Here is a 14838-nt window from a genome sequence, read left to right on the forward strand (position 1 = left end):
AGAGCATAGTTCACCTGAAGAAGCTCCGCCGTGTTGCTTTTATCTCGGACTCGATGTGATCTTCGAGGGCCGTCCTCTGTGGTCCACTCGGAGGGTAGCTCCGTGACACTTGACTCCTGAAGGGTGTCTAACAACGACCTAGGTACTCGAACAGATCGTGGAGCCTCCTGTGGTCGCGGGGGCTCAACTCCAGCTGCGGGCTCAACCTCCTGTGATGACTGAGGTGGATCAACTGGAGTAGTAAACTGGGAATCATCATCAGACTCCTCTGGATCTCCAAGAAGTGGCGGCTCCTCGACAGTGGATGCTGGAACATGCTCGTCAAAGACCACATCCCGGCTGACAACAATCTCGTTCCTCTCTGGATCATATAACCTGTATCCCTTGGAAAGAGAGTTATATCCCACAAACACCAGCTTGCGGGACTTGGAGTCAAGCTTCCCCCTCTGCTTCTTCGGAATATGTACATACGCGTCCCTCCCAAAGACACGGAAGTGCGAGACATCGGGTTTCCTCCCAAAATATGCCTCAAATGGAGTCATATGGGGTACAGAAGTCGTCGGAGTGCGGTTAATGGTATGGACAGCTGTTGCCACAGCCTCACCCCAAAGTGGACGACGAAGATCACGATGCTCCAGCATGGTCCTCGCCATCTCCACCACAGTCCTGTTCTTACGTTCAACAATTCCATTCTCCGAAGGCGATCCGGTATTGGCCAATTCCCTCTTGATGCCATGATCTGCACAAAACCGGAAAAATACAGTCGAGGAGAATTCACCTCCTTTGTCAGCCCTGAGAGTCTTGACCTGGAATCCAGACTCTTTCTCCACCATCACGTGCCAATCCTTGAACCGAGCAAAAGCCTGGTCCTTCTGTGAAAGAAAGTAGACCCACGTGAATCTGGTACAATCATCAATAAGCAACATGAAGTAGAGACATCCTCCCAAGGATGGTAGCTGCTGTGGTCCACACAAGTCAGCGTGAATCAACTCCAAAGGTTTCGAAGCCCGCCTGGAAGCCTGCTTCGGAAAGGATTCCCTGTGCTGCTTACCACGTATGCAAGAACTGCAGCGTCCTTGCTCACTACCAACATCTGGCAAGCCAACCACCATCTGGTCCCGGAAGGCGCGCCGCAAAGCATCCACATTTAAGTGGCCAAAACGAAAGTGCCACAAATCTCCGACCTGAGAGCCTGTCAATGAGGAGAGTGCAGAGAGCTTGTAGATGCCATTCTCCACACCGCCTTCCCAAACAACTTTTCCTGTCTCACAGTCCCTTAGAGCAACTGAATGCTCCTCAAATTCCACCCGAAAGCCAGTCTTGCATACCTCATGCACTGACAAAAGATGAAAGCCTAGAGCAGGGACATAAAGAACACGGGAAGCATGCTTGCCTCCCTTGCCGTCGGGAATAATCTCCATCCGGCCCTCACCATGAATCGGAATAGTGGAGTTATCGCCAATAAAGATACGACCTGACTGCCGTTTCAGATCCAGGAAGAAGTCACGGGATGGAGTCATGTGCCTGGAAGCACCACTGTCGAGAATCCATTCCCGGGTATCCTTTGCGGTGAAGCCAACTGCCTCCTCGCTTGAAGATGATGAAGCATCGGAGTCCACCATCTCCAAGTGCACAAATGCCGGAGTCTTCGCAGCTGAGGCTTAGGAATCAGCACTCTTCCCTGTCCGCTTAGGGCACTTCCTCCAGTAGTGGCCTTTCTCGCCACAATCATTACACGATCTTTCGGCCTTCAGCTTCTCTCGTTCTGGGTCAGGCTTCTTCTCAGAAGACTTCTCCGGGAAGCCTTCCCTTTGCCCTTGTTGGTATTACGGTCTTTCGACCATTGGCCAGTTAAGGCCTCCAAACCTCCGCCGTGAGGAGGGTCCAAGACCATTGGCACAAGCTCCTCCCAAGTAATGGTGCTGAGCCTGCCACTCGTGATCAACGAGGAATAGAAAGCGGAATACTAACCAGGCAAGTGGGAAAGTAACGTGATGGCCATATCTTCGGATGATATCTCTTTCCCAGCTTGAAGGACTTCCTGCTGAAGGGCCTGCAGCTTGTTAATGTGTTCCCGCATCGTCGAAGACTTTGCAGGGTTCATAACCCGCATCTGCACTTCCAAGGATATCCGCTTCATGAGTGACACCCTGTTGTACAAAGAAGCCAAGTGCTCCTATATGCCTCTCGCCAGCGTCATGTGCTTCACATGGTTGATCACCTGTGGTGTGCAATTGAGGAATATAAACGACCGGACCCTGGCATTGACACGGTCCCACATGTGTGTCTGTGCCTCTCGGTCCTTCCTCGTCGATAATAGCTCCCCTTCCTCAGCTTCCGGCCGTGGCACCCCTATGATTATAAAATCAGCAAGATCATATGACTCCAGAACTGACTCCATCACGACCTTCCAGATGCCGTAATTGGACCCGTCCAACTGACGATCCACTGGGAACGTGGGGAGAGTCAGAATCTTCACGTGCTTCTCAGCCATCTCGAGTAAATCTGCCATCTCGGAGAGTAACCTGAAAGGGTGGGTGGGTGGGAAAAATCTGAAAATATGAAAATATGCAAGTGGCTGTCCAGCCCCTTAGCCCGCCTTCCTCTTGCACCTTCTCTTCCCGTTCAGCCCGAAACAGTCCACCAATCAGCAACCTGTTGCTCCCCCTCTTGCTCAGAAAAACGCCCAAGATCTCCTAGAGCCTAGGGCTCTGATACCATGTCAGAATATGCAGCGGAAATGACAACCAAACTTGGGTAGACAAGAGCAAGTAGACTGCAGAAAATAATCAGCACAAGAAACACAGAGAGATAAGTGTGTAAACTCTTCTCTATACACAAGATCCCGAAAAACTGAATGAGAAAGTGGTGGGGGCTGAGGGGCAATATATACATCTCCATGTGAGCAGTCGGCCAGCTACAAAAGGTGCCCACGACTGAGAAAAATACCCCACGACTGAGAAAATACCAGTCGGCCAGTAGCCTGATGCCCACGACTGGTCAGAACAAGTCGGCCAGCAGCCCAGATGCACACGACTGAAGAAAGTCCAGTCGGCCAGCATTGGGGTGCTCCTGGCATCACTTGGCAGCCCTCCAGCCACTAGGAAAAAATGGGAAAAATAGGGAAAAAATACGGGGAGTGTGGAAAAATGATATACGGGCGGGCACACCCACAACAGAGGCCCTGGTGTATACAAATAGACAGGAGATGACTTCTAACAGAATGATGGTATATGGACTATTATTGATAGATTCAGTAAGCAAGCCCAGTTCATTCTAGTAAAGAAGACCATTCGCACAGAGCATATAGTTCAACAGATTTTCAAGCACTATGGATTGCCTAAGTTCATTCTGGGAGATAGAGATCCTCGGACTACTAGTTTCTTTAAGAGAGCTCTTTTTGACAATATGGGGATAAAGCCGAATTTCTCTTCGGCTTATCTTTCTCAAACCGAGGGACAAAGTGAGATTGCAAACCTCACTATCTTGGATATGCTAAAGTGTTATGCTCTCGAAGCAAAGGATCAATGGGAGAAGTATTTGCCTTTGGTTGAGTATGACTATATGCTTACAACAACACCGTTCATTCATGTAGAGGCAAAGTTGCTTTTGAGATTACCTATGGCAAACCTTTGTTGCCCGTACTTAGAACCAAGGAAGAGATCTTCCATGCGGATGAGTTTGTTCGAGGATTGGCTACAGCTTTTGCATAGGTTTGGAAGGCTATTGAGACATCTCAAGCCAAGCAAAAGAAAGCTGTGGATAAGCATAGAAGGAAGGTCTCATTTGAAGAAGGGAATTGGGACTTGTTTAGTTCGAGAAAGCACTTCGGAAGTCTAAAGGCAAGAAGCACAAGGATCCAAAGCTTGCTCCTAGGTATTATGGACCTTTTCAAATTACAAAGAAGATCGACAATGTATGTTATCGGTTGGACCTTTCAGATCATTGGAGGATACATAATGCCTTTCATGTCAGTTTATTGAAACCATATACGGAACCACCCCCAGAGGAGCCCATATTGGAGGACCCACAAGAGGTGGAAGAGCAAGAAGAGATTTTGCAACCGGAATAGATTGTATTTCATCTTGTGAGAAGAAGAGAAAAGACAGTGGTCTGAAAGTTCCTCTTGAAGTTCAAGAATAATTCCCCATTGGATGCGAAATGGATGCCTGAGGAGTACTTCAAGGACTATCCAGAGAAACTTCGAGCTTATGAGAAAGCGGTGTAGTGCTCGAATGATACGGTGAGGTACAAATGATTTGTTGCATATTAATCTGGATAGCATCAAAATTTGTGGATGTTCTATGCGTTGCCAATCTGCCACTAATCAGCCTGGTGTCCAGAGTGGGGATGTATTCATCATCTGGAACTATTTGGCCTTCCTAGTACTATTAACATGATGGTGCCCTTGCCTAGACACTGGACCGGTGGAAGAAGGCATGGCGATAGGGACCATAAGGTTTGTACATGGAAAAGTATCAACTTAGGTCAAAATGCAAAGAAAAGCAAAAAGTCAAATTGAGTTCACCACGAGCCAGGAGCACCACTGGCAAGAGGGGATTGAGCAAGACCAAAAAGCAAAAAGCTGCTTTTTTAAAAAGCAACTCAAGGCTAATATGGAATGGTCAGTCTTCACTAGTGTGCATGCAGTTCGAAGTTTCTTTGGCTTATGCTCTTATTACAGGAAAATCATCAAGTGGTTTGCGGTGGTGGCTAGTCCATTGCATGATTTGACAAAGAAAGCCGTGGGATTTGGGTGGATCAAAGCTGAAAAAGAATCCTTTGAAGCATTGAAATTATATGCTAGCAAAGGACCTGTGTTGATTATATTAGATTTGTCAAAGCCTTTTGTAGTTAAATGTGATGTCTCACGAGATTGCATTAGAGTAGTCCTGAACCAAGAGGCCCATACTGTGGCCTATGAAAGTCGAGACTTCAAGGAGCCGAAAGATTGCACCCACGCATCAGAAAGAGTTGATGGCTATCATTCATGCATTGAAGATTTGGAAGCACTATCTAATGGGTGTCGAGTTTGTTATCAAGACAAATCATCAAAGTCTTATATGTTCGAGAATGTTCGGTTTGTTAGAAGATCAAGTTTGATCGACAAAAGCTTGCAGGATTATTGCAACCATTGTTGATTCCGAATGTTCCATGGGAGAGTATTGCTATGGATTTTATCTTTGGATTATCAAAGTCAAAAAATGGGAATGATGGTGTATGGACTATTATTGACAGATTCAGTAAGCAAGTCCACTTCATTCCACTTTATCGCACAGAGCATATGGTGAGATTGTTTATTCAACAGATTTTCAAGCACCATGGATTGCCTAATTCCATTGTTGGGGATAGATAATCTCAAACTACGAGTTTCTTTTGGAGAGCTCTTTTCGACAATATGGGTAAATTGAATTTCTCGTCAGCTTATTTGGATATGCTAAAGTGTTATGCTCTCGAAACAAAGGATCAATGGGAGAAGCTTTTGCCTTTGGTTGAGTATGCTTACAACAACACTGTTCATTTATGTACATGCAAAGCTCCTTTTGAGATGATTTATGGCAAACCATTGTTGTTGCCCGTACTTGGAACCAAGAAAGGGATTTTCCATGCGGATGAGTTTGTTCGAGACTTTGATACAGCTTTTGCTTAGGTTTGAAAGGCTATTGAGACATCTCAAGCTAAGCAAAAGAAAGCTACAGATAAGTATAGAAGGAAGGTCTTATTTGAAGAAGGGAATTGGGTCTTGTTGAGATTCGAGAAAGCAAGACTTAGGAAGTCTAATGCCAAGGAGCACAAGGACCCAAAGCTTGCTCCTAGATATTATGGACCTTTTCAGATTACAAAGAAGATCAACAATGTATGTTATTGGTTGGACCTTCCAGATCATTGGAAGAAACTTAATGACTTTATGTGACTTTATTGAAACCATATATAAGACCTTCCCAAACCCAACCAGCACCCCCCCCCCCCCCCCCCCCCCCCCCCCGCCCGCGAGGAGCCCGTATTGGAGGATCCACGAGAGGTGGAAGAGCAAGAAGAGATTTTGCAACGAGAACAGATTGTGTTTCATTGTGTGAGAGAAAGAGGAAAGATAGTGGTCAAAAAGTTCCTCTTGAAATTCAAGAATTATTCGCCATTGGATGCGAAATGGATGCCAGAGGAATACTTCAAGGACTATCCAGAGATTCTTCAAGCTTTCGAGGAAGCGGTTGGTCCATATGTATTTGAAGTACAGACATAGATGTCTTGTGAACAAGGCAGATTCAAGAGAGAGGCATTGTATCTCTAGTCCTCTTCATTGTATATATATTGGAATATAATTGATCATTATGTTTCCTGTGTGTCCGCTTGTGACATTGGTATCAGAGCGCGGGTTTCTTTCTCTACTTGAGAAAGGAGGATTTTTGGGCATACAGAATTTTGGCTAAGCATACAGAAGAGATAACATGAGCACTCAAGTTGAGCCTCTTGAGCAGGGGAGGGCACATGCCGAGGGATCTGTTGGAATTGCTCATACTCCTCTTGAGCAAGAGAGGGCATATGCAAGAGAGACTGCTGGTACTGCACATACAGAGATAGTTGAGGATGATTGCGATATAAGAGGGAGGGAATGTAATTATTTGGCCTTCCTAGTTCTATTCACATGATGGAACCCTTGCCTCGACATTGGATAGGTAGAAGAAGGCATGGGGACAACCTGTAGGGACCATAAAGTTTGCACATGGAAAAGCGCTAGTTTTCGTGAAAAAGCAAAGAAAAGCAAAAAGTCAAACTGAGTTGACTGTGGGCTAGGAGTTTCACTGGCAAGAGGAGATTGAGAAGGATAGAAAAATAAAAAGCTCCACTTTCAAAAAGCAACTCTAGGGCCAAAAAGCAAGGCCCTAAAGCCAAAAAAGCAAAGCACAAAAACTTGGTTTAAAGTTGCCCTTATTTGAGTAATATTTTATTATTAAAAGTAAAACAGGAAAGCAAAGTGAAAAAGGCAAAGCAAAAGCATGGCTAGCTTTTCTAGCAAAAAGCAAGACTCTCTTGGGTATAAAACTAGCATGAATCTCTCCCTTCTCATCAGCTATCAAGGTGTGGAGTTTATCATCGCCATCATCCAAAACGTGGAAGCCCGCCATCGTTGCTATACCGTCGTACCACCATCACTGCTGTCCATATTGGTGTGCGCCGACTAGGTTGAGCTACTGCCCCCCTCTGGCTGCCACCGCCAGAGCCTGTGCCTCTCTGCGCCACTTGAACCGTCGCCTCTTTGGCCAGTGCTGTCGCCTGTTGGGCTACGCCACCTGAACCGCCAGCCGCCTGATTAGAACAGCGCTGCTATCGTCTGCCACCTGGCCGCTGCTTGGTTGCGATTGCTTGAACCGCCACCGTACGCATGTTAACCTGGCCGGCTAGACTGCAGCCGTCAACAACTGGGCCGTACGCTTGCTGCCTGTCCCTACAACGCCATCGCTTGCAGAATTGTACTGGCTATCGTGTCATCTCGTGGACTTGATCCAGTCCGTACTTCTGCTGTACAGCTCTTTGTGGGCTGTTTCTATTCCAGTTTGGGCAACAAAACTTCAGTTGATTTTCATAAGCCTTTATCATCAACACTTGTCACTTGTGTACCTCGTTCGTAAGCTTGGGGTACGTTGGATTGGTACTAGCCCGGTGAGAGATCTTGTGGGTCTCCCCGTGGTGTGCTCAGCATGAGGATCTCGTGCCTCGACATTGACATCGACTTCTACTTGGGTTTCTACATTGGCATATTTGTTTGCTTTTGTATTCATTGATGTATTGATCCTGGCTTGCGAGCCCGTGGATTGTTCCTAAGTAAATTCTTGAAAGGGGGTGGGGCTTGTTCCTTGCTTAGTGTGTGTGTGTCCTGTGCAAAGTTCCCTAAACCATAGTTGTCAGTCAGGTACGATACCGTATGATTCTTATGACACTATACAGTACGGGAAAATACAGTATGATATAATTTTTTTTGCTTATCGTACGATAAAATATGATGTTTTAAAAGGATACTTATAAACTTAGGCATTTCCAATTTTGATATATGGAGTATTTTAAAAAGGAGGGTAGAATTATAGTATAGAGGAAGCTCAAACCGCCATAGACAAGCAAAAATAAGACCATTACTCCTAAAAAAATGCATTTTTTTGGAAAATTTTCTTTTGGAAAAAAAATTTCAGAACTTTTTTTTTCTTCAAAAAATCAGCGCGAGTCCGCACGATGCCGTATCGCACGGTATTCCATACGATATGTCGTCGTGCACCGTACAAAAACATTTATGCCCTAAATCCATCTCTCTCCCTCTCTCTATCCATTTTGCGAGCCAGATGTCCCTGGCCTAGAGCATCAGGTCCCTCCACGACAAAGAGAGAGATTCGTTAGGTTCTCTGCGACATGACACACTCCCATCATAGGCGCCTGACATTTGGCCGAGGCGGGTATCATCATTAGCTGATTACAGCATAAAAACTCTACATAGGATCATTTGTTGATCACATGTACTGTCAGATGTTTTCATTTTACTTTTTCTTTCAGTTTTCCATGGCTCAGTATATCCATAATACCATTGTATTACTTTTGGTCTCATAGGCCCTTGGGGTCTTCCATAGACGTTAATATAACTTTTTTTTTTCTTTCTTTCTCTATTTTAGTGGAATCTGTCACAGCCCCCACTGGGGTTACAGTTTAATAGAGCAACTGGTATGGCTACTTTAGAAGGTCGTTCTCTGAGTTGAAACCAAGGAAAATTAAAAAAGCTTGGAGAGGTTGATTCCAAATTGTCCATGAGCTTTGAGCAACTATTTTCAGGGCCATCAGGGGTGACTCCATGAGAAAACTGAAATAGCCATTGACCATAAAGTGGATATGTGAGACCACTACACCTGGTTTGCTTCAGGGACCGGGAGACCACTTAGTGATGACAACTAGGGGGTGCCTAGGGCCATAAACAAACCTAACAATGGTGTGGTTAGACATCCATGTTGTATTATCGTTAACATCTAGAGTCTTCAGGAGGGTGACAAAGGGGCTTACCTGAAGGAGAGTTTGCAGCTCGAGAATCAGTATCTGAATGTGATGGATCTGTCTGTGGAGCAGGTCTAGATGAGCCCTTTGCAGATTTCTCCTTGCGTAATAGAATCCTGCATGAGCTCTAAAGAGCAGCTCATGTGTACTAATGAATGCAGCCATTGGGTTCTTCTCTGCTAAAGCCGGAAGGAGAAGTGGGGAAAGTTGTGGCTTTAGCAAAGAAGAAGACATAACAGTGGCAGCTTTGGTGCAAGTCTCATTTTGCCATTCAGGGGGTTCAGAAGAATCTGCATGGAGACGACGGTCAGCTATGTGTTCCTCCTGAGGAAGAATTGATCTGGAGGGCGGGGAACAACTGGTCCCCTTGTCAGGGGAGCATCTCCCCACTTCAGAGAAAAAAAAATCAGTATGGATTTTGCCTTGGGGGAAGCTACCTGATTTGTCATAAAAGATTGGAATTTGGCAGGACTGACAGAAGGGGCTTGAGGTTTTGTAAGTTCAGAGAACTCAACAGGATAGCTGATTCCATCACTCTCAACCTCCACCACTCTCCTGTTCTAAATCCATCTTTCCACAAACATCTATAAACTTTTGATAACAAGAAGCTTCAACATCAAGCTTCACTTTCAAACAATCATATTAAAGAACTTAGCTAATAGAGTCACCAAATTCTTGTAGAAATGAGAAAAAAAGATCCGATTGGGAGCTTGTTCTTCTCGTCAACTCTTCCATTTTTAAAATTATGGGTGGCTTTGGTGATGGATTCAATGCAGAATAGAGACAAGGTGGTAGGGCATCATATATTGGAGATCAATCAAGGGCTGCTTTGATATGTTTAGTAGGACCTCATTGCAAGCTTTCTGGATCATTGGGTGTGTAAGGGGGGCTTGCTAATTTTTGTTTTACAGACCTTGACCAAAAATCTCCAGAGTATTGCTATATAGTATCTCAAATACTTCCTGCTGGTTGGCTTCATAGGATGTGCGGTTTTTGTTTCAGAACAGGTATTTTTTTCTCATTTCCTTTTGACGTGCTTAAAGCTACCTCTAGTAGATCTTTTTTGACATGGACCCATTGTCTTGTACTCATTATCATACTTTTAGGAGATTTCATTGTGTATATAATAATGTATGGAACTTTTCTTGGGCGGCTTGTGAAGAGTTTTGATGAGGTGATGGGCTTGAGCATTGAGTCTAGGGATTGTTTCATTTTTAAAAAAGAATATAGAGACTAGGTGATGATGGCAGTAAGGAGTGGAGGTGGTGTAGATTGGTATGGATGGTTGTGTGGAAGGATAAGTAGGACTGGTTTCTCTATGCGTGGGTGATTTGGACTTGAAAAGCATGGACTTCGGGGATTTTCAACTACCCTCTATTTCCTTGAAATACATTCCTGTACCCACGCACCCCCCCCCCCCCCCCCCCCCCCCAACCCCAAAAAAAAAATAAAAATAAATACCTTGTTGGGCCTTCAAGCATTTTTGATCAAAAGTTTTGGATGGGGATTGATGCAGGATGTGTCTGATAGCCAATGGCGCAACTTTCGTGAGAACTTGCCAGTACTCACACTAGTGATGGCTGTTTTCCTTCTCACGGGCAACGCTGTTAGAGGACATTTTTTATTACGTGGCAAAGGAATGTCGCGTGTGTTGCTCGTATTCTCACTCGTTTATATTCTTTATCTGCATGGAGCATGGTGCGGTTTCTAACACATTCTAAAGATTGCTGTGTGTTCTTTCTCTCTCTCTCTCACGCGCACGCGCACGCGCACGCGCACAGACAGGTGCACGTGCACACACATTGACATGCAATTGCCAAGTATAGTTACTTACAATGCAATGGAGTAGCAATATTAACTGTTTTGCTAGAATGTCCTTCCTGTTCTCATAAAAGTTCTAAACAATGTGCAGCTCTATTTTTTTGCTCGCCATTGTGGTAGGCAATTATGTGATGGTTAAGGTAACTTAGTTTTTTCCCCCTCTAAGTAATGCAGTGGGTTGGAAATATCTTCATCAGTGTCATTTATGTGCTATTGCTTAACTTTCTCTGCAGATATTGGCTGGCACTTCAGTCTTTCCAGCTATACTATGGCTGTATAACTTGGTTTTTCTTGTCAACAACCGGGTGTATGAAGGCTACTCCTTTTCATCTTTTGGGTAACAAAATATTCTGTTACTACCAAGTTCAAAACTTTGTCCACTTTTTTGATGTTATAACATGTATATAAAGAGGTGCTGAGCTTCAAACTCGCAACCCCTGCTGGCCTCAGCCTAGTGGATGTGACTGAGTTCAATGAGAGGCAGGTCCGAGGTTTGAATCCTGGTACCCTGGATTACTTAAACTCACCAAAAAAAGCCTTGTCCGTTATAGTTAGTGTCATGCAAATTAAATTATCAAACTACTATTTTTTGGCTAATGTTTTTGTATTCTAGCTAAACAGCTTCTTCCCTTTTATAAATGCAAATTAAATTATCAAACGCTTTTTACTTTCTCAGCTACTAATTTTTGGCTAATGTTTTTGTATTCTAGCTAACCAGCTTCTTCCCCTTTATAAATACTTGTTAATAAGCATTATCTGATTAGATAAATAAAATTTTGAATCCAGGGGTGCATTTGGTTACTTGGACAGTTATAGAGGAGCGCAGCGTTGGCACATTAGTTTCAATTTTGGTGCTTTCTCTACTTGACTTGAGATGAACACTTTAGCTAGATGCCTTGTTTACTATGAGTTTGCCATCATCTGAAATATAAGAGTGGGTTCTCGTGAAAGAAAGTGATGAGAAAACAATGGGTAATAGTGTAGCTCTAGTATTCATCAAAGACCTGATTTGATTTGGAGAAAGAAGATGTTTTGTTTGTTGAATAGAAAAAAAGTCTAGTTAAGTGCGTTCATCTTTACTACTTTGGGAAGAGGGCAGTTGACAGTTGGTCTCTCTACTAACGACCTACTGGCCTGAAACCAGTTCTTCACCTGCCAGCTTTTTGTGAGGTATTGCTTCCATGCCCTGCCACACATGAACACGTTGTTGGCAGCCAATTTTTGGTGGCAACCTGCCTTCATCTGTGGCATTTGTTGATTCTTTGCGGTGTGCCGGAAAACTTAAAATGGATCCTTTGCTCACCCAGATGGTGTGCATTGGCTGAAACTTGCTAGGAAAGACATGCCATGTTGTAAATTGGCTATGAATCCTATGAACCTTACCAACCCTAATATTAATGTCCAACTAAGTGTGTTCACACAATAACCCAATAGCTCAATCCACACGGTTGGTCATTGGGCGTCTCGACAATATTACAATGAACTGGCTTAATAGCCCTTACAAACACCTGAATCTAGCCATGTACTTGACCTCTGAGCAGACCAATGGGTAGAAGCATGCCCACGACACACCTCCAAAGAGTGTGCACGTGACAAACACTAGCAAAGAGGGTGGCAGAAAAATCAAGTCGGTGAAATTATTGGGGCATGGAAAACTGTTTACAAGCTTCCTCCTGAGATCTAGAGTAAAAGATCATTCATCCATGATCAACTTGTGAGACGCGTTTCATACCATGCTGAACCTCACAATGGGCTAATTATGCCACTTTGGAATTCGAATCACCAAAGGTCCTAGTTTTAAGATTGAGAGAGAAAGAAAGATTGTTTTAATGTGTGCAAAATATCCAAAGTGTCTATGAAACCAAAAAGATGTTACATATGATCCATGAGTAAAGTGGATGTCAAGACAACATGATAAAGAAAAACAAGTGGCCAAAAGAAAAGCAGGGCCAACGTACTATATAGGCCTTGTGTATACAATGGAGTAGGTAGAAAAACCTCGTGTCCAGACTTATTGTGTGACATCCTCATGGGCGGAGTACAGGGCCTCAACATCCGCTACCTGTGGTAGTGTCTCTTTGTTTCGTTAAATAATGTCCTGGATCTGGAGCTGGCAGGTGGAGGATTTGTATATCTGAGGATGGGGGCGTTTGGCTCTCTGGTCGGAGGTCACCCTCTCTTTGAGGAGTCCCCATGTGCGAGGGCTAGAGGATCATGAGGTCTGGTATGTCGTTTGTGATCTGTTGGCTTTGGCTAGCTTGGTGCATGTAGCTCTCTCGTCTTTTATGTGTGGCCGCATTAGGACCTCTTGGTCCTGGCGCAACTTGAGCAAATACATACCCAAGCATCTTTGATCTCTGTAGTGCATCACCCGTTATTGGGGGTCGAAACCATATCCGAAGTGGTGGTGAAATCTCCCCTGTACCTTATAATATACTAGTTATTGGAACAAGTAGTGCTCCTCAAATTCTTCTCTCCCTGGTCGAGCATAATTTGCATATCCAAGCCTCCTGTAGAATACCCTCGGGTTCGTCCTGTTTCAAATGTGAGAAGATACCTGCAACTGACCAATAGCAATCTGCACGGCATTAGACATGGACTTTATACAGGCCAAGAAATACCTCCTTTTTTCTTGAATGACTGAACAAATCAAATTTGCATTGGGCACGTGCCTAATTCTGAATCCCGCTTCATCTTATTAAAGATTAGATTAACATATCCTACTGGTTGAACTAGGCATTAGCCTTAATTTATTGATTTAGGAAACCTTATTCCAATCCAAACCAGAGCAGAGTCTGCCTGTATTGGTAGCAGCAGCAACCGTTGAAGGCCAATTTTTGATTTATAGGGTGATCCACTTTTCAAAGAGAGTTTTAGAATGTAATCCATTTGAATAATCTTTCTGGCAGAACATCGTTCTTGATTGTTTGATTGAGGTGCATGCTTGCAATGTGTATGCCTATACCAGTTTTACCTTTTGAGCAGAACAGTTATAGTGAGTGTTAAATTGTATTTTTTCTATCATAAATGTCATTGTTGTAACTTGGTGCAGTCTCTGTTTTTGTGTAGTCATGCTACGCATGGTCAGCTTTGGCCTAGATTATCATTGGGCTTGCATTGCTCGATTATCAACAGTTGATTGGGAGGTTAGCCAATTTTTAAGCACTTTTTATAAAAATTACATCCACAAAGCTTTTATATGTTTATTTTGGTCATTTAAATCCAATGCTTAAGATTGAACTTTTATCATGGTATTTTATCTTGCTGTTTTGAATCTTCTTGTGCTTAGAAGCATAGCGACAGCTGTGATGTCTGTCGTTCAGGAGCAGCGTGTTACTTAATAAGGCAGGTAATTGTCTTCTGTAAAACGCAGTGCTTCGAAATCCACTCTGTATTTTTTCATGTTACACTTGCCTTCCATGCTCAGCAGCATGTCTTTTTCCCTCAATTGATGTAGATTTTGCTTGTGTGACAGGAGAAATCACTATGTTTGAGCAGCTATTCACCTGAAATTTACATGTCCTATCTCTTCTACCCACCTTTATACATTGCAGGACCCATAATATCATTCAATGCTTTTGCTTCACAGGTGGTCAATAGCCTCCCAGCAAATATTCATTCTGCGTTAAGAATGGTTTATATATTTCAATTATTACTACTTTATGGTTTTGTTCCTACAGCTGGACTCATCCCAGAAAAGCCATAGCAAAGTTGACATTAGCTTCTATGGCTTGCGGTGGATCGGTTGCTTAGTCTTGATGGAGATGCTGACCCATTATTTCTACTATAACAGTTTGGCAATCAGGTTTTCATCCTTGCTATACTGTAACAAGAAAATCTATTCCGGCAAGCCTTCCTTGCAAACAGATTTTGATATGTTATGTTAGCAAGATGGAATCTTGGAAGTGATCTCTACCATTGTTTTGATTTATCCTAGAGGAAGTGTGTTTATATAACGTGTACAATCATTTCCTTACTTCAATGTCATTT

General features: G+C 43.7%; 1 protein-coding gene across 7 annotated transcripts in view; it reads left to right on the forward strand.

Annotated features, from left to right (window-relative positions):
* Nucleotides 1-14838, forward strand: part of LOC147623959 (MBOAT (membrane bound O-acyl transferase) family protein) — a 123710-nt gene that overhangs the window by 17956 nt on the left and 90916 nt on the right. For 6 of the 7 annotated variants that reach the window (XR_015269238.1, XR_015269239.1, XM_086820618.1 and 3 more), the window contains exons 3-10: nt 10544-10725; nt 10940-10988; nt 11082-11185; nt 11635-11699; nt 13918-13994; nt 14138-14197; nt 14324-14437; nt 14529-14653. Coding sequence is in view for 5 of the 7 variants with exons in the window: in XM_086820618.1 (XP_086676744.1) it covers nt 10544-10725; nt 10940-10988; nt 11082-11185; nt 11635-11699; nt 13918-13994; nt 14138-14197; nt 14324-14437; nt 14529-14653 (776 nt within the window). In the remaining 2 variants the exon portion in view is untranslated. Of the gene's footprint in view, nt 1-9938; nt 10035-10543; nt 10726-10939; nt 10989-11081; nt 11186-11634; nt 11700-13917; nt 13995-14137; nt 14198-14323; nt 14438-14528; nt 14654-14838 lie in introns of all 7 variants that reach the window. The other variant, XM_086820620.1, reaches the window with a different exon arrangement.

The sequence above is a fragment of the Cibotium barometz genome, chromosome 26 (assembly GCF_041138505.1).
Source record: "Cibotium barometz isolate CiBa-2024 chromosome 26, ASM4113850v1, whole genome shotgun sequence".
Taxonomy (NCBI): Eukaryota; Viridiplantae; Streptophyta; class Polypodiopsida; order Cyatheales; family Cibotiaceae; genus Cibotium; species Cibotium barometz.